At 49.4% G+C, this 24,286-nt stretch overlaps 2 protein-coding genes across 3 annotated transcripts in view; one reads left to right on the top strand and one right to left on the bottom strand.

The window, feature by feature from the left end:
- The first annotated feature begins 2,804 nt into the window (after positions 1 to 2,804).
- On the top strand, positions 2,805 to 14,908 carry Arx (aristaless related homeobox). Of its 2 annotated transcripts, XM_076561709.1 has the most exons (6): positions 2,805 to 2,886; positions 3,006 to 3,252; positions 4,969 to 5,857; positions 8,384 to 8,429; positions 11,098 to 11,426; positions 13,726 to 14,908. In XM_076561709.1, exons 2-6 carry the CDS (start codon positions 3,057 to 3,059, stop codon positions 13,964 to 13,966), a joined length of 1,701 nt encoding a protein of 566 aa, XP_076417824.1. In that variant the 5' UTR covers positions 2,805 to 2,886; positions 3,006 to 3,056; the 3' UTR covers positions 13,967 to 14,908. The 2 variants fall into 2 exon arrangements, with proteins under 2 accessions (XP_076417824.1, XP_076417825.1); XM_076561710.1 differs by lacking the exon at positions 13,726 to 14,908 and adding an exon at positions 11,919 to 12,160 and having other exon boundaries at positions 2,811 to 3,252.
- Positions 14,909 to 21,816: 6,908 nt separating this feature from the next.
- Positions 21,817 to 24,286, bottom strand: part of Pola1 (DNA polymerase alpha 1, catalytic subunit) — a 332,579-nt gene continuing 330,109 nt past the window's right edge. The window contains exon 37 of the mRNA XM_006990119.4: positions 21,817 to 22,860. Coding sequence (XP_006990181.1) covers positions 22,715 to 22,860 — 146 coding nt within the window. The 3' untranslated portion in view covers positions 21,817 to 22,714. The remainder of the gene's footprint in view (positions 22,861 to 24,286) is intronic.

Genomic DNA, 24,286 nt, shown 5'->3' with positions numbered 1-24,286 from the left:
TGGCTCTGCCTCCCGAGTGCTGGGATTAAAGGCGTGCGCCACCACCGCCCGGCCCTATAGTCAAATTTTTAAAAGGCTGTGTGCTCGGCACATGGATTAAATTCTCCCTAGATATTAGAAGCATCATTTCATTTTCTAAAACTGACATATAGGATAGCAGCACATTTTAAGCCCACATTAAAATTAGATTCTGGGGAGACACTGTTAGGCTTTGCCACCCCATCCAGCGAATTAGAAAAAGTTTCCTGTCATTTTTTTTTTCCCTAATTAATCTGTGGGAAATGGAGTCAGTTGTAGATTCTGAAGTTGGGTGTTGAATTGTGATAAATCTCAGGGTCGCTAAGTGTACAGAAAAGTAGTTCAGGCCCTCCTCCCCAAGTTGAATACATGTGCCTCCTTCACTTGAAAAGACTGATTAGAAAATATTAAAAATAAAATAACAGAACAAAGAAGACTAGAGTTTTCACACAGGTCTTAAAAAACCGTCTTTATATTCCATTAATAGAATTAGATTTAATTCCAAGGATCATTAAGTCAGAATCAGAAACTCTGTGTTAACCTCCCCCTTTACAGTGGGTGATTAAAATTAGAATACACCCCCATCAGAAAGTCCGACTTCTTTTAAAAGAAGAACAGCTGCAGAGGGGGAGGAGGGCGATGGAGGCGAAGAAGTCTTCCACCGAGAGTCTGAAACCCCTTAGGGCGTTCAGAAATGTTTTGTGCATTTGTGACCCTTTTTATTTAACACGGTCTTTATTGGATTCATGTTCATCCCACTCCCTGCGTGTGCGGAGCCCACTCTGAAGCCACGGAGCCACCGGCAGCCGGGTCTTGCGGATTTCCGATGCGGGACCGGCGGAGGGGGAAAAGTGTTTCTGTTTCCACCAACACCCCCGCCCCGCGCCCAGCCATCAGCTTCAGGGACGCCTGTGAGGGTCTTTGGCTGGAACCTTGAGGAAAACGTAGGCGTCCTTATATCCCTGGGCTGCCCTGAGACCCCAGGGCTAACTAAGAAGGGCCAGGGAGGGGAACAGAAACGGCGAACAAGCATAACATTAGCTTAAAGCTAGATGAGACCATATGAAAACACCAAAAGGTGAGGATGCAAACAGAACCCAAAAAAGACAGAAGCCTAGTCCAGATACCTTGGGATCTAGAGGGCATAAAAGAAAATCAAGTGTCAAGATAACTCGCAGTCCCTTCTCTGCTCTTAGAGTGTAGGAAAAACGTGTTGAGAAGCCACGAAAATACCTAAGAGACAGAGATATGGAGGGACAGGGACAAATCCTTTACGCTCCGTTTTACTATTACTACTAGTAGTGTGGCTTTAGTATTAGTAGTGTTAATGTGGATGTCCCCAAGCCTTTACCTCCCCAAGTTGTGTTGAGGACTCCTGCCAAGCCAGTCCCATCTATCTGCCACCCACCCACTAGCATCCAAGAGTTATGCAGATGTTGATGGCTAGAAAAAAAAAATCCCAGTTAGGTATTCTTGTATTTTTAAATACTGACTGTAAGTGATTCAAGTATAATCCTTTGTAAAACGTTTTCTCTTTGACACATTGAAGGGGCTGAGAGAAGAAAACCTGGCATGGATTCCCCTTCCCCGACCTCTCACCCACCTCCCTCACCCCAGCCCCGCCAATGCCAAGGCCCTAGCTGTCCCTTGGAACCTGCACCTAGGCAGTGAAGGTGTCCGTGCTGGCTCCTCTCAGGGATCCACCCAACTTCAGTCAGGGTTGGGTGGAGATTCCCTGGGTAACCAATGCTGGGAGCTGTTTGGGAAGAAAGTGGTTCCCCCTAAGGCTCTCCTCCCTCACTTTTGATAATGGGGGCCAGTCACAAAATTAAAAATTTTAGGCATTTCGACTCGGTTCAAGGTGAATATGGGTCCCTTCTGTTCTAGGGAACTGAGAACCACAGTTCTTCAGTGCAGGGGTTTCAAACCCCAGGCACTCAAGGATGAATAGCCGGATGGTGACAGCCTAACACAGACGAATTTAGGGAAGCAGGGAAGACGGAGAAGCGTCAGGAGAGAAAGAGGGCTCTCTCAGTCTCTTGCCCAGTCTCCCTCTGGGACTCGCACTCACTCGCCAGTCCCTTTCGCCTCACTGGATACTCCAGGGAAGGGCTGTGCGCCTTTGGCAGAGCTCTGTGTTTAAGGGTCTGTTTTCTCATTCCAGAGTTAAAAACGGAGACAGAGAATGTTGGGAACCGATATTAACAAGAGAGCAACAGATAGGCTCTGCATAAAGACAAATAGCTCTAGGCTTTGAGCCACAAGAGAAAACCAAAGGCTCAGACAGCAGATGTTTCCGCCTGGTACGTCGGAGGCCCATTTGTCCTAGAGAGTATGGTGACTGAACAGCACTGAGGTCAAGACGCTGTCCTAGGAGGACAAAGCCGGTTTTGAAAAGCTCCAGGTCGATCTCAACCAGAGCCTTACGGCTTCACCTCCAGGGAGCTAGGTCCTCTGGATGGTGGAAGGGGAGTCCACAGACCACGTGGCACCCACAAGCCTAGCACCCAAAATGAGCTAGAGCTAGGAGCAACCCTTAAGAGTTAAAGGAGGAACTACAAGAAAACGATGGAAAACTTTGAAAGTTTTTAGTTTAGAGAAAGAGAGAGAGAAAGAAAAAGAAATTTGGCTCCGGTGCGTGCCAGCTGCTAGTCCCCTGCCCCCACCCTCGCTGGCCCCTCCAGAATCCAGTTCGCGCTTTGCGCCGAGCCGGCAGGCCGACGCAGCCCAGCCTCTGCCGAGAGCCAATCAGAGAGCTCCTCCCAGCACGTGGAGCAGAGAGACTCCAGAGCTCCGCGGCCCGCGGCTCACTACTCTTCTAACCGCTTGTCCTGAGCGCGCGGAGGACGAGCTCCGGCCGAGACCAGGGTGAGAGCCCCGTAGCCCGCCACCGAGGGAGACAGAGAGGGACAAAGATCTCGGTAATATTTGCTCTAATCAGCCTTCCAAACTACCCCCAGCACACTCACTCATCCCACCCCCCCCAGGAGAGGCAGCCGGAGGTCCGCTCTCTGAGCCCGGGGGGAAAAGCTCCAGCCATGAGCAACCAGTACCAGGAAGAAGGCTGCTCCGAGAGGCCCGAGTGCAAGAGTAAATCTCCAACTTTGCTCTCCTCCTACTGCATCGACAGCATCCTGGGCCGGAGAAGCCCGTGCAAAATGAGGCTTCTAGGAGCCGCGCAGAGCTTGCCTGCCCCGCTGGCCAGCCGCGCGGACCAGGAAAAAGCCATGCAAGGTAAGGTTGTGCCGGTCAGGCACCTATGGGAGGACGTGGGACGTTGGTTTGAATGTTTGCTATTTGGGGACCAGGGGCCTGGGGGTTGTCAAGTTGGAGACATAGGAAAGAGAGGAAACAACTCCGGGGCCTGGGGCCTTAGAGAGACTGTCTCTACCTCGCTTTTCGGAAAAGGCAGCAGAGACCCAGCTTCACTTGCGGGGTGGGGGGGGCGGGGGTACGACTCTTAGATGCTCGGTGTTAGTCGTTTAAAAGTCTCTTTAGGTTGGCCTTGGGTGTACCCTGAATAGCTCTGATAGGTCCGAAACAGCAGACGGTCTTAAAGCCTTTAGCAGCAACTTAATGCAGACAAGTAAGTCAAAAGCTAAGGGGTGGTGGTGGTGGTGGTGTCTTCAGGCAAGATGAACTTTAGCCTTTCCCCCGCGGAAGATTTCTTCATACGGAGTGGTTTGCGTTTCTTTTTAGTTTTTAATTGTACATTATTGATGACCTTTTTAAGTGCAAGTGTTGCAGAAAACATTTCCCCAGGGTTCCCCAAACGCAACTTACTGTATTTGAAATGCATGAAATGTGTGAGTGACTTCTGGGTGCTACTTTTCTCTGCTGTGTTTTTTTTTTAAGAGTTGAGATGTTTAAAGTCTTTTATTTCCTGAAATTAAAAAATCCAGAACAAGTGTCATTTGGTCCTCCGAACCTCTTATACTCGAGTTTCGCCTTGAGCTGGATGCGGAAGTGTTGCAGGCAAAGAAGTGTTGGTGTCTTTTAAATCCAAAACCAGTGATCCAGCAGCAACACCATTTGGAAGACTGGAGCGAAAGGCTGAGAATGAGCCCTCTAAAATAAAACTGACTTTTTCCTTTTCTTTTTTTAGCCTGCAAGGGCACCTGTGCCAGGCGCTTCCTCCCAGGGAAGGAGCGGCCTGTGCCTGTTGCACCCTGTCCCCACTCCAGGCATTTCTTAACACAGTTTCTCCAGGATGATTTTTTTTTTCTTTGCCCTTTTGAGTTAGGAATCCCTGCCTCCTGCGGCTGTGGGCTGTTGGGGCACGGCGGGTGTTCAGGGCTGTGAGGCCCAGGCGGCTTCGCCCCGCAGGGGTCGCCCGCGGGGCAGCGCCCGTCTTGCTAGCCTGGGGCCCCTGTGACAGAACAGCTGGCCGAGGTCGAGCGCGAAGTTTTCAGAGTAGTGGTGATTTAAGTTGTTCGATTTTTAAAAAATTCGCCCCACCCCAAAATGGAGAGAAGAAAAAGAGAGAAAGGAATGAAATAAGAAGTAAAGTGGAATCATGGAAAGAGAAAGAAAGAAAGAAAGAAAGAAAGAAAGAAAGAAAGAAAGAAAGAAAGAAAGAAAGAAAGAAAGAAAGAAAGAAAGAAAGAGTAAAGACGAAAGAGATGAGAAAAGGAAAGGAGTGGGGAGAAAGTAGAAAGAGAAGGAAAGAAAAGTAAAGGTGGTCACGAAAGGAGTAGGTATGTGAAAGGAAGAAAGAAATAAAGGGCTGGTTGAGGAAGGAAGGAAGGAAGGAAGGTAGGTAAAGGGCGGACTGGGGCACATGAGAGAAGAAGAAGAAAGAAAAAGGAAGTATGGAAAGTGTGCTAGAAAGGGGAGCTGAGTCCGATGGTAGGGGGCACAGAGGCAGCCGAGCAGGCCGGCTCCCAACAGCTGCGAGGCTGGGGGAAAAATGGTCGGGCGAGCGCGCTGACCACTCTTCCTTGCCCGCAGGCTCTCCCAAGGGCAGCAGCGCCCCGTTCGAGGCTGAGCTGCACCTGCCACCCAAACTGCGGCGCCTGTACGGTCCCGGTGGGGGCCGCCTCCTCCAGGGCGCCGCGGCAGCGGCGGCGGCGGCGGCCGCGGCGGCGGCGGCGGCAGCCACGACCACCGGCACCCCGGGTCCTCGTGGAGAGGTACCGCCACCGCCACCGCCCGCCGCGCGGCCAGGGGAGCGTCAAGACAGCGCCGGGGCCGCGGCCGCCGTCGCCGCAGCGGCCGCCTGGGATACACTCAAGATCAGCCAGGCACCGCAGGTGAGCATCAGCCGCAGCAAGTCGTACCGCGAGAACGGGGCGCCCTTCGTGCCACCGCCGCCCGCGCTCGACGAGCTGGGTGGCCCGGGGGCCGTCGCGCACCCCGAGGAGCGCCTGGGCGCGGCCAGCGGACCTGGCAGTGCCCCGGCGGCTGGTGGTGGCACGGCCACCGAGGACGACGAGGAGGAGCTCTTAGAGGACGAAGAGGATGAAGATGAGGAAGAGGAGCTGCTGGAGGACGACGAGGAGGAGTTGCTAGAGGATGATGCCCGGGCGCTGCTCAAGGAGCCCCGGCGCTGCTCTGTGGCCGCCACCGGCACGGTGACCGCCGCCGCCGCGGCCGCCGCGGCCGCCGCCGTGGCCACCGAGGGCGGAGAGCTGTCGCCCAAGGAAGAGCTGTTGCTGCACCCGGAGGACGCCGAGGGCAAGGACGGCGAGGACAGCGTGTGCCTGTCGGCGGGCAGCGACTCAGAGGAGGGGCTGCTGAAGCGCAAACAGAGGCGCTACCGCACCACGTTCACCAGCTACCAGCTGGAGGAACTGGAGCGGGCCTTCCAGAAGACTCACTACCCGGACGTCTTCACCAGGTATGTGGCCCGGGTGGTGGCTGCGCACAGCACCGGCCGAAGGGCCCATGAGGGCGGAATAGAGGGGGGATGCTTGGCCAAATATGATCCTTTGGCTCCCCGTGTGTGTACACACACACACACACACACACACACACACACACACACACACACACACACACACTTTAAGTTGGTGTGGTTTCTTTCTGTCCCAAAGCCCTTCTGCTTTGTTTCCAAATGGCAAGTTTTAGAGCCAAACAGCCTCTCCAAAGAGCACCCAAAGCAACCACATTGGGCAGGCACACGCGACTGCTCCCAGTGCTGAGGCCGGGGCCAGGTGCTGGCCAGGCACAAGACCCACTTGTCCCCCTTTCGGTAGGAGAGCAGGCGCTATTTTTGATCCGTGTACTGTGCGCTGCCCGGTGGCCCAGGAGTCTAGTGGGTATCAGTTACGTTGTTCTCAGGAAAACTGGAGCCCCTGCCTTCGGAGAAGATCTTTAAAAAGATCTGAGTTTTTTTTTTTGTCACTTGGGGACTCCTGAAACAACCAAAGAAGTCGGAACTAAGCAGTGGTTGGTGTCTCTGTGCACCAGAAACCAGCCAGAACATCCCCCTGTGGTCCCGGTCTTCACCATGCCCACTACATAACTTTACTGTAAACGGGTTGATGGGGTGGACCACGATTTCTGGACACGTGGCAGTTAGTAAACCAAGCAGCTGGAGTGGGGGTGGGAACAGGACTGTGTCTCATGGACTAGTGTCCACTGAACTTCCCAATCTGAGAAACTTGGACCGGTGGGGTAGCTGAGCCTCGGAGCCCCTGCTCATTCAGCCGACCTGGGAGTACCAGCAGGCTTGGAGCCTTTCCCACCCCAAGTCCAAGATTTTGGCTCAGACTAGGAGCCAGGACTGGGGGCAAATGTGAGAAGAAAGAAAGAGACGGGTCCCCCAGTGAGAACAGAGAATGAGACCTGTGAGTGCCTGGCTCGCGCGCTCCTCAAACCCGGCAGTTCCTTCGCAGGAGACGTGTGCAGCTTTTCAATGTGCATTTTCGACGGGGAAAGCTGCCTGTCCTTTTGAACCAGAGAAATCTCTGCTTAGAATCAAGGCCTGAGCCAACTCCAAAACATAGTTGGTCTGGCAGTTGCCAAACTCTTGTAGCCAGAAGCAACCAAAAAGTAAATTTAATACAGGCAAGTGCACACTGAAACTTGGTCCTTCTCAGTGTCACTCAGCCTTTCCCTTGTTTTGAAGACAGAAATAAAACTCCAAGTCAGCGTGTGCTATCACATAGCTGACTGGACCACCGGCTTTGATTTTATTTTATTTTATTTTTGCGTTTATCCGACATGCGTACTTAAAAAGGAGAAAAAAAAAAAAGACAGTGTCGCTTAGCATCCACGTCCGCCCTTTTTAGCTTGTCGGGGAGACTAAAGTACAAGACCTGGGCCGTTTCTCTTCCTCGCCCCACCCCCATCTCCTTCCAGCTCAGCAGGCCTAGCTCACGGTCTATAGCCCAGCCAGGCTAGAGGGGAGTTCAGATTTGCTGGTGCTCTCCGAAAAGGGGAGGGGGTGGGACGAGTGTTCAAAAGAAGGTGTTTAGTGAACTGATCTTTCTTTCCCTCGTGCTGAGGAAGTTTCAGGGGCCGACCCGATCCTGTGGGCAGCGCAGACTCAGGCCCAGGCTTGGGCAGCTCCACTCCTTCATATTAGGGAGTAGAGAGCCAATTATTCTCGGCGCGCTCATATTTTCGGTAAACAGGTCGTAAGCCGTTTTATAGCATCTTAATGGTTTCCTATTTGCCTTAATTGTCGCAGTAATAACTGCAATAACGGGGTAGGGTTTCAGCTAAATTGACTTCCCCTGAGATGGGCAGGGTTTGGAGTGGGCACTGGAGTCAGGAGGTGCGCAGAATTTTGTTTAATCGAAAAATTACCCCACTGAACTCTTAACAAGCTTAACATATCTCCAGAGGGTAATGGGGAGTGTGACCTAAGAGGGTGAGGGAGGGTAGGAGGGGGAGGGGGCGACGGAGGAAAGACAGAGAGCTGGAAAGGGGGCAAGAAGGGAAGGGGGGGTATTTTTTTAAGAAGGCAAAACAAAGCCAAGAGGGCAGAAAACAAAAATTGTAGTTGATTGCTGAACTCTTCTCCCATTTAGTGTTTGGATGAAACAGGGCATGAGCACTGTGTGTGTGTGTGTGTGTGTGTGTGTGTGTGTGTGTGTGTGTGTGTGTGTCTTTTCCCATCCTACTCTAAGACTGAGAGAAAACTCATTTTTCTAAGTTTGAAGACTTAGGGACTCAAGAATCCACCCCTGTCACACTATATGATACAACATAATGTATAATATTTTGTATCTGTCACTGTGCTGGGTTTTTTTTTTTCTGTTTTCAGTCAAATAGTGGGCACCCTAGAGATGAAGATGGGTCAAACCCGTGGACTTGGGGTGTGGGCTGGAAGAGGCCTTCATGAAGGGGAAGGTGGCCGAGGGAGAGTTGCTGGGGCCTATGATGACCCTTCTGTCTCAATGTTGCTCTCTTACAGGGAGGAGCTGGCCATGAGACTGGACCTGACTGAGGCTCGAGTCCAGGTGAGCGCCAAGAAGGGAAGAAAGAGGGCTGGGGTGGGGTTGGGGGTGGCCCTCCAGATAAAAAGAAGAGGATCCAAATCCGAAAGGTAGATCCAAGCACTCACACACAAAAACGACATTTCAAAAGCAGGCTGCAAACTGACAAGTCGGAGGGGAAGTTTTCTCAGTTTGGGAGCTCAAAGTAGTCCAGTATCAAAACATGGGTTTCCTAGTCCCTGAGCCTGCAATTCAGCAGCCCCCCACCCAAACCTGGTACCCAAGGCCCCTATAGAAAAAACAATCCACCAGCAGACTTCTCCTGATTGAAATAATGGGATGGAGCATGGATTTGGTTGTTAGACAAATCCGCTCAGCTCCAAGCAGGTATTTGGCTGCGATTAAGTCTCCAATCGGGCTTCATAAAAGCCCACTTAGTGCTAGAACAAACAGGGCCATTTGAAGGCAAAATGCTGTTTGATTTCCCCTCCGCCCTGCACAAGGAGCTAGCTAATGCTATTTGATTTCCCATTTTTTATAGCAATGAGCCCACATTGATCTAATAGGGAGTGAGTGCAATGCTATTAAAGGTGTTTGCAGCCCCATACCAGAGTGCATTTCCGAACCCAGGCCTCATAACCAAAGAGACGATCAACACTGGGCAGCCCCGATGGCCAACAGAAAACAGATGTCCCCGGGTTAGGAGCTGAGTGAATCACTTTACAGTCAAAATCAAGCGCTGATAAAGCACAATAAATTCCATATGGCTCATTTAATACACAACAGCTTCTTGCATTAGAGGGCTAATGATGCGGCTTGTCCCCTCCTTTCTGTTGACACATTTCTCCATTGTCAAACAGAGATGTGACAGCAACTCCACATTTTCAGCTCAGGGGAACAAGTCGTGGGAAAGTTAAATAACTTTTTAAAAGAAAGAGAGTGCCCCTCCCCTTCTCCTCTCCCCACTATTCACTGGAGAAGATGTAATTAAGTGAATATGAATTATCAGAGTCCTTTCGTTTACCTTTGGGGGCCTCAGAGGTATTAATTCAATAATGAGGAATTGCAGGGGACATCTTGATAATTGCAGTTGAGCCAGAGAGCCCAAGAGACAGCCGATCTCTCTTTAGAAAGGATTCCATGTTATTTAAGGCCTCTCTGCCCCCACTTCCCCTTCCTTTATTCCTTTCCCTACGATCAAGGAATGGTGGATATTCTTGTCTAGACGGTTGAATGTGAGAAAACTGCCCGCCCAGCCTAATCTAACTACATACAGTCTAACTTTGTCAAGCTGGTGAGTCTTCAAGTTAGAGCATTTCTACAATGCCCATATGGATTATTTGAAGGCTGCCAAATGTTATGGCCCCCTTCCCCCAGAACCTTAAGTAATCAGTCAGTTTGGATTCTTGATTTTTTTTTTCTTGTCCTGGATGACTGGCTAGAAGTCCAACCAAGCTTAGCTGCTAATGTAACTCACCCCCAGCCAGGCTGGAAATTTGAAATATCTGAATGTGACAATTCACATTATACTTTGATATAATTCCGTATAGCCCTAGAGTTCATTCTTAATTTTTAGACTCCTGTGCAGTCACAAACTCAGCTCTAAAAATATTAATGCCTTCTGGGAAGAAGGAACATAGCTTCTGAGCTGTGGGAGTGATGAGCAGGTCACACAAAAATGATTTCATGCTTTGGGGGGATATTTTTAGATGATGGTGGCTGCCATGTTTTAGGTGAAGGTCTATGTTCAAAGTGCTTCTTATTAACAATTAGGAAAATACCTCAGGATGGAAACCTCCTCCAAGCCTGGAACTATCTTATTTAAAGAACCAAGTGAAAGCACATTCCCCCAGAAAAAAGGAAGGCCCTGTTTTCTTTGAAGATGGGGCAGCCTGTCCTTTGATTCCCTGTGTTTACGTGGTCCTGCATAAACCCTCCCAGTAGTCAGTGATGTCTCATCCAGAGCCCCCAAAGACAGCTTGTTTTGGACCCCCTTTCTCATTTTATGAACAATCAGGCCTCTAAAATGTACAGCTGCTTTTCACTTACTGGAAGCAGTTCCCTCCTCTCTTCCAACCCTATCCAAATTCTAGACCCTAGTACAGTGCACTTACTGCTCAGTAGCTATTTTATTTTTGCAAAAAAAAATAATAAATAAACGAGCTCCCTGCTTCGCTTTTTAATAGAGAGCAGACATTGCCTGGGCTCTTGGGTAAGCCTGAAATATGTGACAATCTCGAATGTGCAGAATGTGGTTCATGGCTTGATGCCTGCCTATGTCCAACACGACTATGTGTTTTCATGTGTTGCCTTTATGCATTCTTCATTGGAATCTTATAAGAAAAGTGTTTTGGCCCCATTTTACAGATTAGAAAACTGAGGTCCAGAGAGGTTTAAGTGACCTAAATAAAATCTTGCAGGAAAAAAGGGTCAGCCAGACAGGGCAACTTAGCTGTCCCCATGTTTTAACTTTCCTGACTCTTGGAAGCCCGGAATAGATAAGGCACCACTTTTAAGGGCTTTCTTGTCCAGTGGTTTCTGCTGAATTAAAAAGTCTGGGCTCCTTTTCACCCAGGGGGTAACAGAAGGCCAAGGTGCTTCAGGAACAATGAAAGGAGGGGGAGAAGGCCCTGCGTGTTGAGGGAAGGAATGAGCCAGAGCTAAACCATCCAGGCCTCTCACCATTTTGCAGGTGTGGTTCCAGAACCGTCGAGCCAAGTGGCGCAAGCGAGAGAAGGCTGGCGCGCAGACCCATCCCCCGGGGCTGCCCTTTCCCGGGCCTCTCTCGGCCACACACCCCCTCAGCCCCTACCTGGATGCCAGCCCCTTTCCACCGCACCACCCTGCGCTTGACTCGGCCTGGACCGCTGCGGCTGCAGCGGCTGCGGCCGCCTTCCCGAGCCTACCTCCGCCTCCTGGCTCGGCCAGCCTGCCGCCTAGCGGGGCGCCGCTGGGCCTGAGCACTTTTCTAGGAGCAGCGGTGTTCCGGCACCCGGCCTTCATCAGCCCAGCGTTTGGCAGGTAACTGCAGCCTTAAAGAGGCTCTGTCCGTCTGTCTGTCCGTTTTTCTTCTACACAAGCAGATGCTGAGATCAGAGAGGAGGCAGGAGGGGATTATACACATCTTCCTCCTCCCCCCCTCCCCGCAACCTCAGCGACTTTAATCAAACAAAATACCCTCTAATTTCGACTTTAAAAAGAAAAGGAGGTCCTGAAGAGAATGAGTTAGGAGTAAGTAGGAAAGGGGAAGGCAATGGACAGCAACAACTGTGACAACCGGAAGTGTTCATGATAGCTGTCTGTACAAAAGTATGGTTTGAAGGTGCCCCTCCGCTATGGGCAGTTTGAGTGACCAGGCAGAGACTATAGAGCTGGGAGGGCTTTGAAGTCTTGCAAAAGTGTTTCTGCATGCCACAGAGCCTGGCAGCGTGAGGGACACACTTGGGGTCCCCTGCAGGAGCCCAGGAGCCAGGAGGCCCTTCAAGTGCACTGAACTGTTTCTTCTCTTCCCAGACTTTATGTTCCTCATCACTTATATGACCTGATGCCAGCAGTAACCCCATACGTGCAGACCCTGACCCTGACAGCAGTACGAGACCAGGAAATATATGGGCCACCTCATCGCATATAACTCCCTTTCTTTAAGTGAACCTTGATGAAATAAAACAATCTGTATAATCACACAGACAAAGAAACAAAGGAGGGGTGTATTAAGTTGGAAAGTGCAGTGAAAATAAAATTGAATGCAGCTTCAATGATCTCTCTTTGGGAGAACAAAGAAATAATAGATTCACCCAACTGCGCAGCTACTTAACAAAAAAAAAAATTATCCTCGAGAAAATTGAAAGTAGGACTTGAGGCAAAAATTAATGTACTAAACCACGAAAATATCTAGCGAGTGCCTTAAAGTGCACTTAAGTGGGGTGACTCAGTTTACCTAATGGAACCAGGGCACGTTACGCCCCCTCCAGGTCACCCATTATCCTTTCTTTCTGAAAAAAAAAAAAAAAGTCCTGTGTCTCCTTCCTGCTTTCCTCCCCTCCGACAACCCAAGTCTGTTAGTAAAACTAGGCGAACCCCCGAACCCCCGCTGAAACACCAGAGCTTCCGCGAGGTTGGAAGGCGTGGAAGGTGGGGTTGGCACGGTGAGTGAAGAGAGGACTGGAGAGCAGGAGCAGTGGCTGCAAGAGCCCAGGTGGGCTCATTTCTAATTGAGGAAATTCTGAATTGGCCCCTGGAGGGTCTGGAGCAGGAACCCTTGCGGGGGCCGAGGGATTGGAAAAATACGCCTGATGGCACGGGTGGAGGTGAGGCCCCGGGGCGCTCTAGCCTCAACCGCAGGTCAAGGACGTTTTGAGGAAGGATTGAGAGTAATCCCCGCGCGCAGAGTAATCCCAGTGCCACCCGGAGGCGGTGGCGCAGAAGCTGGCACTGTCCCAACTTAAGGCATTGGCTTGATTGGTGCAAGGGGCTCCCCAAGCCTGGGAACTATCTGGGGGAGGTGTCTGGGGCTCCAGGAAGGCGGTGAGGAAAGAGAGTCTAGGTGCGGGGCCGCGGCAAGTCCCAGCCGCTGCCTGTGGAGCCGAAATCAACAGGCGGCCGCCCAACATCCCACCCCTGGGCACCAGCAGTTTAGAAGCGCTCAGGAGGGTGGCTGGGCCAGCGCTAGCGGACCGGAAGACCAGCACTCACGGCCAGCTCTTCCTGGGCGAAAGGAGGCTCACACTCAGAAAGAGCCCCAGAGAGAGTTTGCAGCATGGGTCTAGGGTAGTTTCTAGCCTACTTTCTGCACCCCTCCCCCATTATGTTTTTCCTTCTCTCTCTCTCTCTCTCTCTCTCTCTCTCTCTCTCTCTCTCTCTCTCTCTCTCTCTCTCTCTCTCTCTCTTTGTTTTTTGTTTTGTTTTGTTTTGTTTCCCTCGCATTTGTCTGTCTGGTCGCCCACCACTTGCTTTCCCACCAACAGCATTCACTCCAGGAGCTGATCTCGGAACACAGGCTTTCTTAACTGAAAGCCCGAATCCACGCACTTGGGCCTCGTGATTTAAGATGCGGGGTCCTCCCTCTGAATTCGTCCTCCCCGGACGTGTCTGGTCCCTTGAACTTTGTTTTGCTGGTGGGTTCTCGGCTCGGGCAAAACCAGCAGCCTACGGCAGCTTCAACCCTGCCGGGTCCCAGCTCGAGCCCTACCAGGGGCCGGACTCCCCCAGCTGCTCCGCGCCCTCTACCCTGGCCACACGGGTGAGGGGTGGCAGGACTCGCTGCCCCGGGAGCCGCGCTCAGTTCACGAGGCCGTGACCGCGCTGTTTGCTCTCCCCACAGGCTCTTTTCCACCATGGCCCCCCTGACCAGCGCGTCGACCGCGGCTGCGCTCCTGAGACAGCCCACACCCGCGGTGGAGGGCGCAGTGGCTTCGGGCGCGCTGGCCGACCCGGCCACCGCCGCCGCAGACAGACGCGCGTCCAGCATAGCGGCGCTGAGGCTGAAGGCCAAGGAGCACGCCGCGCAGCTCACGCAGCTCAACATCCTGCCGGGCACCAGCACGGGCAAGGAGGTGTGCTAAAGGCTACCCTCCACCCTCGCGCCCCCCTGGGCGCGCCCCGAAAGGTCACCTCACTCAGCATCACTCAAGACCAAATGGAAACAGAGGACCAGCACACTCCCAAGATGGCACAGACAGAGCGCAGCCGCCTTCGCAGCAGCTTGGATGCGGACAAGGCAGCTCTTGGCGCTAAAGGACGTGACACCTCTTCCGCTGGCTGTCCACCTGCCCCTGCCCCCGCCCCTGCCCCTACCCCTGCCACTGCCACCGTTGCTCCAAGTCGAACGTCCACTCTCCCATTCTTACCTTACTGAAATTAACGGGGAAGGTTTCTCCCCAAGATGCCTACTATTGAAGTTTAAAAAATTAAAAGCCCAACCTTCTCTTCCTCCGTAGCTTTTCTTTTGAATAGCATTTTGGCGCTCTAAGTTGATTTCAGCGCAGGCCCGGCTAGACGCCAGGGCAAGGGAAGCAAATGCGTATCTGTAAGATAGCTAACAGTGCACTTAAAGGAAAGGGGCGTCTCGTTCTTGTTCTCTTCTTTATCATACACCAACCAAGGTTTTTATATCAAACCAAAGGGAAATACTCTGCTAGAATATGGACTGTTGAAGTCACCAAACTGTGATTATTGATTCTGTACATACCATTGTTATTAAAAAAAAAAAAGAACAGAGCTTTGTATATTTGAAATGTTATAACGCAATTGCACTCAGCGTGGTATGGTAAAAGTTTGTCCTCCTGTAGATTCTTACTGTGTTGTAGATACGGTAGGGTTCTAGACAAATATTTATGTACTCAAGCCCTTTATTTAACTTATTAACGGTAGAGGCTTCGGAAACCTTCAAGATAAAGGCAATGGTACAGTACTTTTGTGTAATGTGTAATTGTTATCACTTTTCCTTGCTATCTAGTGGAGAAGTGTCACGCTCAAAATAAAAAAAAAATATATGTTTAACAAAAGGAAGTGTGAATGCGCTATGGAGACCCTGAGGGGACAGTACAAGCCCCTATCCCCCACTGAGACCAAGAGTAGTCTCTGCTGCTGTAGCAGCTCTTGAATTTATATGCACGTGCATCTTCCAGGCAGAGGCCCCTGGTTTGAAAGTGATACTCAAAAGGATATCACAGTAGTGCTTTCCAAGAGCATCACCGAGTTCTGTCGCAATTGGTGCTGAGAATCCGGGGCCAGGGAGATTGTAGGGTGGGTCCCACGGTAGGTGGGTGTATAGTAGCTGTTGCTGACAACCACGAAAAGAGAAATTTGGAATTTGGAGCAAGCGGAATCTTGGTTGGAAGGCAGAGGAAGCTGTTCGTGGAAAGTGCCACGTAGCAAGGAAGTGCGCAGTCCAATATGACAGGTAGTGGCTAGAGCAAGAAGCGGAGGCGCTGGCTTCTGAGGGGGCGGGCTTGGTGGAACACTAGTAGGGAGGGGGGAAGGAGGGAGTAGAGAGAGAGGGAGAGGAGAGGGGGAGGGAGGGAGAGAGGGGGAGGGAGGGAGGGAGGGAGGGAGGGAGAGAGAGAGAGAGAGAGAGAGAGAGAGAGAGAGAGAGAGAGAGAGAGAGAGAGAGAAACACGCTGGAAGAGTGATGGAAAGGCAGCTATGGGTATCTAAGTGGCAGATCTTAACTCGACAAATGTCATTACTTCACTTATCTAGACATTGGGAAATGTATACATTAAAAAAAATATCCAAACAGTTAAGGTTTTGCCAGGAGACCCAAACAGATTTGGCATCTTTCACCCCCTGGGCTCACCCCTCCCGCGGCGGGAACCATAGCTCTCCCCTCTCCGGGACCCTGCCCGCGCCCCTTCGGGTGACCTCTCGGTGGAAGCTCGCCCGCGGGGGCTGGGTCTCGCCAATGCTCCCAGGGTGATGGGAAAGGGAAGAGAAGCTTAATTAGTTTCAATTTGCAGCAATTAGCGCGCCGGACCTTTGGGGAGAGGGGCAGGCGGGAAGGGGGGCTGCGCGGCGTGACTACGGCAGCTCACGGAGCAGAGAACCGCCGCCCCGCCAAGACGCCAGCGACCACGGGGGGCGCGGGCGCGCCTTGTTAGCAGGAGGTGGGGAGCTGGGTCCCTTGGCAGCCTTAGCGAAGGTGCAGACTCAGGCAGAGGTCAACAGTCCTGGGGTACCATGCCTGTCTGGGGAGGTGCCTGCTGCGCCCTGGGCACGCCCACGCGGTCCTGTGGTCCCCAGTTCCCGCCTGTCCAAAATCCCCGAGAGCGCACCCACGAGGGTCGCCAGCCCTAGCTGCTTCTTGGATTTGGTCTGTCCTGTGGGTCATCACCGCCTTATCCAGGTCTGGACTTGCCCGGGTGGATCTCCTAGGCAGGGACCCGATCTGGGGCATGGGAAGTGGCCACCAACTACCATTCCCACCACACACTCCTTTCCTAGGTTTCCTAAGGCCCGGTTGGAACTTTCTGGGGCCTTTCTCCAGATCTCGAGTTTACAACCCCTCAGAACTACACAGGCTTTCCCAGAGAAAGGCGTTTTCCTGGAGTGGACAAGGTAGCAGAGTGCAAGAGAAGCACGAGGGAAGGATTTATTTATTTATTTGTGGTCAATATCACTTTTCTGTCGATACCGGCTTTTTGTTTAGTAAGAAGGCTTCATCCCCCCCCCCCCCCACTTCAGGCTGCCAGTTGGATGGTATACGAGAAACAGTACCATTCTTCCTGTTAATGAACTCCTTTTTAAGTCATTTTTTCTCATTTGACCCTTCCATGGAGCAGAAGCAAATTGCGTGAAATTACCTCCAAGGATTACATTTATTACTGGCCAATGAGAACCCCTCGCCTTGTTTTACAAACTCTTAATCCTATGTCATTCTGATGCCGCAAACAAGCCCGGGCCCGGGCCTCCTATTCTTTCAACTTTCCCCAGCTGGAGGGACCTCATTCTGCACTTAATATTCCCCATAAATATCACACGCTAAAGACCCCCTGACTTCCAGCAAGTCCACATTAAACATGTGACATGTCACGCATGACAAACTCTGAGTATCTTTTCAAAGCAGCATTAAAAGCAAAGAAACCAATTTTCTTCTCTTTCCAAACCTCCCCAAGTGCTGAATGATGGGATTGGAAAGAGCCACTGGAGCGTACTTAGGGGGATTTTATGAGATTTTCCAGAATGATTTAATCTTATTGTGAGCATTATTAATGAATGGCAACCCAATTTGGCCCCAATATCTGGGAACTCAGTCACAATACTGGGACCGGCTGACAATGCCCCCCCTCAATCTTAAGCAAACCTCTTCCACCACTGAGGAGGACATATGGAGGCCCAGGGAGTTCAGGAGAGTCAAATTCATGGCAGGACTGTCTCCCATCACATTCAGAACGGAACAGCCCAACACCTGTTTTCCCAAGGCCATTGTGGGGTGAGGGAGTGATTGGGAGCCCTGTAGGAGCCTCTGGAGGCAAGTTGGAGGGGAAGGGAAGTTGATTTGTTACATTTTCATACACGCTAGCCAGATCAGGAGGAGACTCCAAAGGCAAGAAGGGAGTACTTGGCATACTACTAGACATGTTCTGTCCCAGACTACCCATGGACTGGACTGTAGGCAGTAGTGAGGGCAGACATGTTAACTATGTGGTCACAAGAGTGGCAAAATGATCAATTAGGAGAGGAGAATGATTGTGGGAGAGAATCTCAGTATTAGGACAAAGGTACTGGTATTGGCCCCCATGGTTTTCCTTTTCCCCCATATAATCCCCACCCATTTGGGACAAATATTTGTTCTTGTTAGTTTTTGATTTATAATATCAATACTCAAAGCACCAGAAGGTCTGCTTAGCATGATTTGGAGTGCAGATACTTCTAGAATGGAAAAGAGACTGATGTTAGAGAAGAAGGAATTGCACATGGGCTAGCCCAACTTGTTTTTAGAAGAAAAAAGAAATGCGTATGAGCATGTCTATGTGTATACACAAAAGTGAGTGTGTCTCAATGAAGGGGGTCTTATATGGAGCCTAAAATGGTATTTTGGAACACAGAGTTCCCCAGAGCAACTGCATATTTAAATGACAAGCGGTAGCCCGGCTGGGGGTGGGGCTGGGGGAGAAGAAAACCCCACTACCTGAAGAGGAAAAAGCATTTTTCAAAAGAAAAAGTTATGTTGTCCCTGGACGTTATTAACGGTCCAGTTTGAAGTATACATTTTTTCCTTTAAAGAAAAGGGGGCGATTACCAGTTATACATTAAGAAATGTCATTCAGTCATTTTTATTCATTCTCCGGAAATCTTCGTAAAAGCCTGAATCATACTTGTACAAGCAGCAATTTTGTTAATCCAGGGGGTTATTACTCTGGGCCCTTATTAGGTTCTACACCACTGCCAAGCAATCCTATAACCCTCTCAAAAGAAGTTTACCTCCCTGTTATAAAACCAGTAGTGGTATTTATACTGTGCAATAATTAGTGTATTACTTGAATCCACTAACACGTTCATTTTATCTCTGCACAAAACCTCTAGTCTGCTTATAGAAAGCTTGTGCCTCCTTTGGTGCTGTTAAAGTGGTGAAAGAGTGAATTGAAGGCTGGTTGCACTTTCTCCTTTTGCCTCGCCTTAATTCCCATCTCTTTTTGCTCTCATCCAATTAGCACAGTGTATTAAGCGGTTTATCATCTCATAGTCAGCTATTGAGAGAAACAAGGCGAGCACTTTGCAATAGAACCTGCGCTCCTTTGACACCCTCAGGTACTTACATATTCCACTGCGCTATGAATAATAGAGGAAGAATGGAGCGCTAATTCCCTCATCAAAGAATGCCTTGTCTGCTGCTTTGCTCAACAACACCATTCTGATCAAAAGAAAAGCAATAAAGCTTAGCATAACAAAACGAAACCTACTTATTAGCTTAGTGGTTAAATTAATGCAGAGCCGCTGCTATTCAAAACCAAGGTTTGAAAACAGCCTCCAACAACCTGATAATGCTGCCTTCGGGATGAAGGAATTTTAATCTGAAATTTGAGGCTGGCTCAGATGAGTTAATCTATTAAACTGCTATAAGGAAGCTCTGCCACAAACTGTTCAATTAAGAAATATTTAGGTGAGGAGAAAGAGGAGAGAGGACAGAGGTGGGAGGAGAGGGAGAGGGGCGGAGGGGGAGGGAAGGAGAGAAAGAGAGAGGTAGATAGATAGATTTAAGTTTTGATCGGGAACATTGAGTAGCGTTGAAGTGAGGGGTCCAGGTTCCTGAAGAGAGAACTGGGGCTCGATGCTTTTCAGAAAACCCCGACACAGATGTAAATCTGTTTTTAGAGTTTCCTTGTCTTTGTATCTTGCCAAACTCACATTAAACAGTATGTTTCCAAGTATCTCAGGGTGCTCACTGGTGGCAAGGGCTGGAGAAGTAGTGGGAAAAGGCACCTGACTCATTCTCTTTCCTCATCCTGAACCCCAGTCTGTAAACCCTGATCAACTCCCCACAGTCTGGGCAACTGTCACATAATTGATTTTAACCATATTTTATTGGACAGATTAGAATATTTTTGAGCATTCTCTGTGCATTTTCAACTTCTGGCCTTCCTTATAACCTTTGTATGTAGGACAGTTGAAAGACAGCAAGCTTGGTCCAAGGGAAGCTTGTGTAAGGATCTGCAGCAGGTCCAACGTAGTTCCTAAATTAAACTGAAAAAGTGCTACATTCTGAGTAGAGGCCCTGAGCAGAGCGGGACCCTTTAGGGTACCATTTCCCAACTAATTCCAGTGGCTTTAGCCCAGAGGTTTAATAGTCTTTAAAAACAAAAACAAACAGACAAACCAAACCAAACCAAAACAACAAAAACGGGGCAGGAGAGATGGCTCCGTGGTTAAGAGCATTAGCTCTTCTTCCAGAGGACCTGGGTTCAATTTTCAGTACCCACATAGCAGCTCACTGCTGTCTGTAACTCCAGTTCCAGGGTACCCGACACCCTCACGCAGGCAAAACACCAATGCACACAAATTAAAAAAAAAAGCAAGCAAGCAAACAAACAAACAAACAAAAAAAAAAACCCCAAAATACCAACTGCCAGCCAGGTGTGGTGGCTCATGACTTGAATCCAAGCAGAGGCAGATGAATCTGAGTTTGTGGCCAGCCTGGTCTTCACCAGTGAGTTCCAGGACATCCAGGGCTATGCAGAGAAACCCTGTCTTGAAAAGCTAAAATAAACAAAAATTTAAAAAGTTGTCAAGGCTTAGAGAATGGAAAGCATTTATTAAATCTTTGGATCCCTGGCTTCTCTGGAACACTAGATCATGGGGCCCACAGTGGGCCCTGCCCCTCTCAGCGTCACTACTGCCCCCTGTAGACTGTCCCTGATATTCCCTAGTGTGTACAGTTTGCTCTATTCATGCTTTCAGCATTCGAACTGAAGGCTGGTGCCAGGGAGCCCATGGAGACAGAGATGGGCGGTGTTTCTGAACCAGTTCTACCCAGTGTGCCATCAATCAAGGCATGTCAAGGACTAGAGACCCTCCTGAGGAAAGCGAGTGGGCAATATTCCTACCTTCCAACAAGTATCCACTGTAATTCTTCAACTTGCAGGTCCAACTTTCCATAAAACTCTGGAATCCTTCAGGTACCTGCAGTCAAAGCCTACATTAGGTAAGAGATCCTAGTAAGAAAATGCCATCTGCTGCCATTGGCTATTCTCTGCAAGTGTACTTCAAAATGTTTGGTTTTTTTTCCCCCCGAGACAGGGTTTCTCTGTGTAGCTTTGTGCCTTTCCTGGAACTCACTTGGTAGCCCAGGCTGGCCTCGAACTCACAAAGATCCGCCTGCCTCTGCCTCCCGAGTGCTGGGATTAAAGGCGTGCGCCACCACCGCCCGGTGTCAAAATGGTTTTTATTTACATTTAGTTTGTCTTTAGAGAAAGAGTCCCTAGGTGTTGTGAAACTTTCTATGTAGACTAAGCTGGACTTGAATTTTTGGCAAACTCTATGGCCACCTCTAGAGTGCTGGGTTACAGGTATGTGCCATCACTACTTGCCAAAATGTCTGATTTTCTATAGACTTTATATAGAAATGGTCCCTGTCCATAGAATGATTACAGACACAAGAAATAAAGTAATAGGTTGAGTCTTTCATGGTTTCTCGAAGACCAAGTTAAGGATTATTTTATTTATATTGAATATAATCACAGGCTCCGGAAATCAAGGAAAATATACCTTCTTTTCAGAAAGCCGAGTGAAGGCATTAGCTCCACACACACACACACACACACACACACACACAGTGCTGCTTTAATATAGTAGCAATTATCAGAAGCTGACCAGGAGTGACAAGAGCACATGAATCCCTTTGTTTCCCAAAGCAACTTGCCTGCTCTAACTTGTGACCGGCCGTATCGCTTTTAGTGCCAATTAACTGTCAGGGCCCCAAACCTAGTGCTTCTACTTGAATTCTGAGTGGAAGAGAAAGAGAAGAGGAGAAAGAGGAGCCGCTTAAGAGCCTGAAGAGGAGAGGAGGGAGAGAAAAGAGATGGCAAAAACCAGACAAAAGAAGACTTTTGAACAAGTATTTCTTTACATCCACTGCTTACCAAGTATTTCTTCTCTAGGAGGCCTCTATGTACAATGCCTCTCTCCCAGGAGTCATCAGCGTGTCTCTCGGTTTAGCGTCCCTCCACCTTCTGCCTTCTCTCCCTTTCTGGATCAAGAATCAATAACCCTAGTCCTCTCCGTGCTTAATATACTGAAGGACTCAATGCTTCGACTATACAGATAGCTTGCTCAGCATATTTGAACTGGGTTCTGACTCAGGTTGCTCTGAAAGAAAGCGGGCCAAGGTTTGGGAAGGGCATGGTCTTCAATCAAGCTTTTATTCCTTGCTGTCAACTTGAAACTGCACCCAATTAAAACAAATCACTACAACTGGTTTCCCTTTAGAAAACTTTATTCTGAAGTACAAAACACAATGCATTTTCCCTTCTAAAAACAACCCACATAGGTAAGTATTCTAATGCTGCCATATTGAAATCGTTTATCGATGGCAAGGAGAATGCCATTCTGAAGAATGGATGGGACATAGCAAGCACCAGGTCCCAGGTCCTGCTAGCTGCCTCCCATTCTTCTGAATGTAACAGAGTGATCCACACCACAATCTCCCCAGGGGTTTTGTGAAATGTTAGGGTAAAGTATCCAAAATGTGCTTTCCCGTTGTATAAACCTTCACTCTCAACATTCTACATAAAGGGAAAACATAAAGAATGGGAGTATGAAACACCTGCTCAGTGTTGGACTTTGAACAATTCAATGAACATGTGTGCTTTGTATAGTCTATTTAATAAGTGCAAAATTCCTACCCCCCACCCCCACACCACTTATGTGAAAGGCAGCACTGAAAACAGTCATGCTTGCAACTAGTAGCTGAACAAGTATTTGGATATAGACTGTGTTTAATTGACACGTGAAGAAGCAAAATGTTAGAACTCCCACTAGTCTCCACAACTCTTTTTAGGGGTGTCCCTGCTACAGCCTCAGCGCAAACTGAAGGTCACTTAGGTCTCTTAAAGTAGCAATTTCTGCCCTGCAGAAACCCAGTCCCCAATAAGATAGGTCTTCAGGTACTTGGCAAAGAGTTCGGTGGCACAGTGTGCTACGAAGACTGTTTGGCAGGTTAAATATTTTTACACTTCCATCCTGGTCCACATCGACACGAACACAACATGCAATCCTCGAAAGAAAAGCAAGATACTGGCGAAGCAGTAAAGGCAAGCGGAGCGCTCAGAAGCTGAGATTCGGCCAGCTGGCCTTCTTGCTTGCTCCTGGGTCTCTCAGTACTTCCCAGTATAATTGGCGAAGAGCTTGCTGAGGTTCACTTCAGAGTAGCCACTCCAGGACAAGAACTGCTCTGCTATGTTCTTGACTTTTCTGTAGTCCTGAAGAACTTTGGGGGTAAAGAACTGCTTCTTCAATTTATCTAAAGTGAAATAAAAAGAAAAGGATAGTTTATAAAAGGACAGTCAGTTTCTTCAAAGAACCACACTATTTCTTTCCAGAGAAGGGGTGCAGGTTTTGATTGCAGTTCCATGTCTCTGATGTCCTAATGGGCCTGTCTGTGTTCTTTCTACCCTGGGGACAGTTCAAAGCCAGAGGTATCTCAGCATACTCTGGGAAAGCCTAAGTTGGCTCTTTTCAGGAGGACAAACCAGGTCAGGCCACCTCTACTGATGCGAACTGCAGCTGTATGCCCGTGCACAGTAGGCAAGATGAGTGCCACTCCGAGACACTAGTTTTGCTGTGCTGTTGAGCAGATGCCCGCACTGCAGTAGGAATCTGGACGCAGAAGGAAGCTATCTTCCCTAGTGTCTCCCAAACCACACTGCCCCAGCTAGCTGGCCTCCACAGTTTCTTCTAACCCCCCACCTGCCCATTTTGTTAAACGAAACCTTTAGTGAAAGGAGGACAGCTACCTGGAGGTCGGTCCACCTGTCCTTTGCCAAGCTTTCTTTTTGTCCACCATGTGAGAACTCAGACTCAGCACCCCCACCTGTGTTCCCAGCTCTTTTTATCGATCCATTCCTGCCCTTCCTATTCTGAATCATTCCCTTCCCCTAGTCTCCCTTCCACAGTGTCTGCTACTTCTGTACTTGGTTTTTTGAAAGGGGCAGCAGAGCTGCTATGTTCAGGTCTAATTTGTGGGGGGAACTCATCCCTTCCCTGAATGGTCTTTGTTCGAAGCTGCTCAGGAACTCCATGAGACGTTTTGGAAAGTTTATAGCTGAGGAAACTGAGTAAGGTCACAAAACATGTCCTAGAGACACAGATCTGGAAATTCAGGTAGCCAGAAGCGCCAACCAATAGCTGTAGAAAGTCACTTTTGTGGCCTCTCTTATGCCACTGCTTGTTGTTCAAGGTTGCTGGCAAGGCCTAGAAGTCGGCTATTCCCAAGGTAGGGACTCAGATACTGCCTGTGCCAAGGTGCTGGGGGTGGGGGTGAGGATGGGGAACAAAGCTTCCCAGCTCCTTGGCATAGGAAGGGACCAGGAAGAACAGATGTGGGAGCACATCCATCACAGAAAGCAAAATCCTGCTTAAACAACAGATAGACAATAAAGGCCACAAAACCCTGGAAAATGAAAACTCAGCCTCAAGATTTTTGTTCCTGAGCTACACATTCATATTTGTTCACAACCTTTTCTAAGTTACACCAATGCGTCTCCACAAAACAATCATAAGAAGTTTTGTTGAGGATTTAAATGCCCAAAAAGGGTAGAAAAAGAAGCAGGGGAAGGGGGACACATCGTTAACTGACTATACAAAGACAATTTGAAAGTTCTAATTATCGGAGTCTGGCAATATACAACAAAGGCCCCAACCAATGTGCCTGCTTCCTGGCAGGCCAG

The sequence above is a fragment of the Peromyscus maniculatus genome, chromosome X (assembly GCF_049852395.1).
Source record: "Peromyscus maniculatus bairdii isolate BWxNUB_F1_BW_parent chromosome X, HU_Pman_BW_mat_3.1, whole genome shotgun sequence".
Classification (NCBI taxonomy): domain Eukaryota; kingdom Metazoa; phylum Chordata; class Mammalia; order Rodentia; family Cricetidae; genus Peromyscus; species Peromyscus maniculatus.
Note: the sequence above shows the minus strand (reverse complement) of the source record. Positions and strands in the feature narration are given on the sequence as shown.

What these genes read in the sequence shown, in the direction of transcription:
- Arx (XM_076561709.1), top strand. Translation starts at nt 3,057, where the DNA reads ATGAGCAACCAGTACCAGGAAGAAGGCTGCTCCGAGAGGCCCGAGTGC. An exon ending in CCAGGAAAAAGCCATGCAAG is followed by an intron (nt 3,253 to 4,968) that starts GTAAGGTTGTGC and finishes CCTTGCCCGCAG; the next exon opens with GCTCTCCCAAGGGCAGCAGC. An exon ending in TACCCGGACGTCTTCACCAG is followed by an intron (nt 5,858 to 8,383) that starts GTATGTGGCCCG and finishes GCTCTCTTACAG; the next exon opens with GGAGGAGCTGGCCATGAGAC.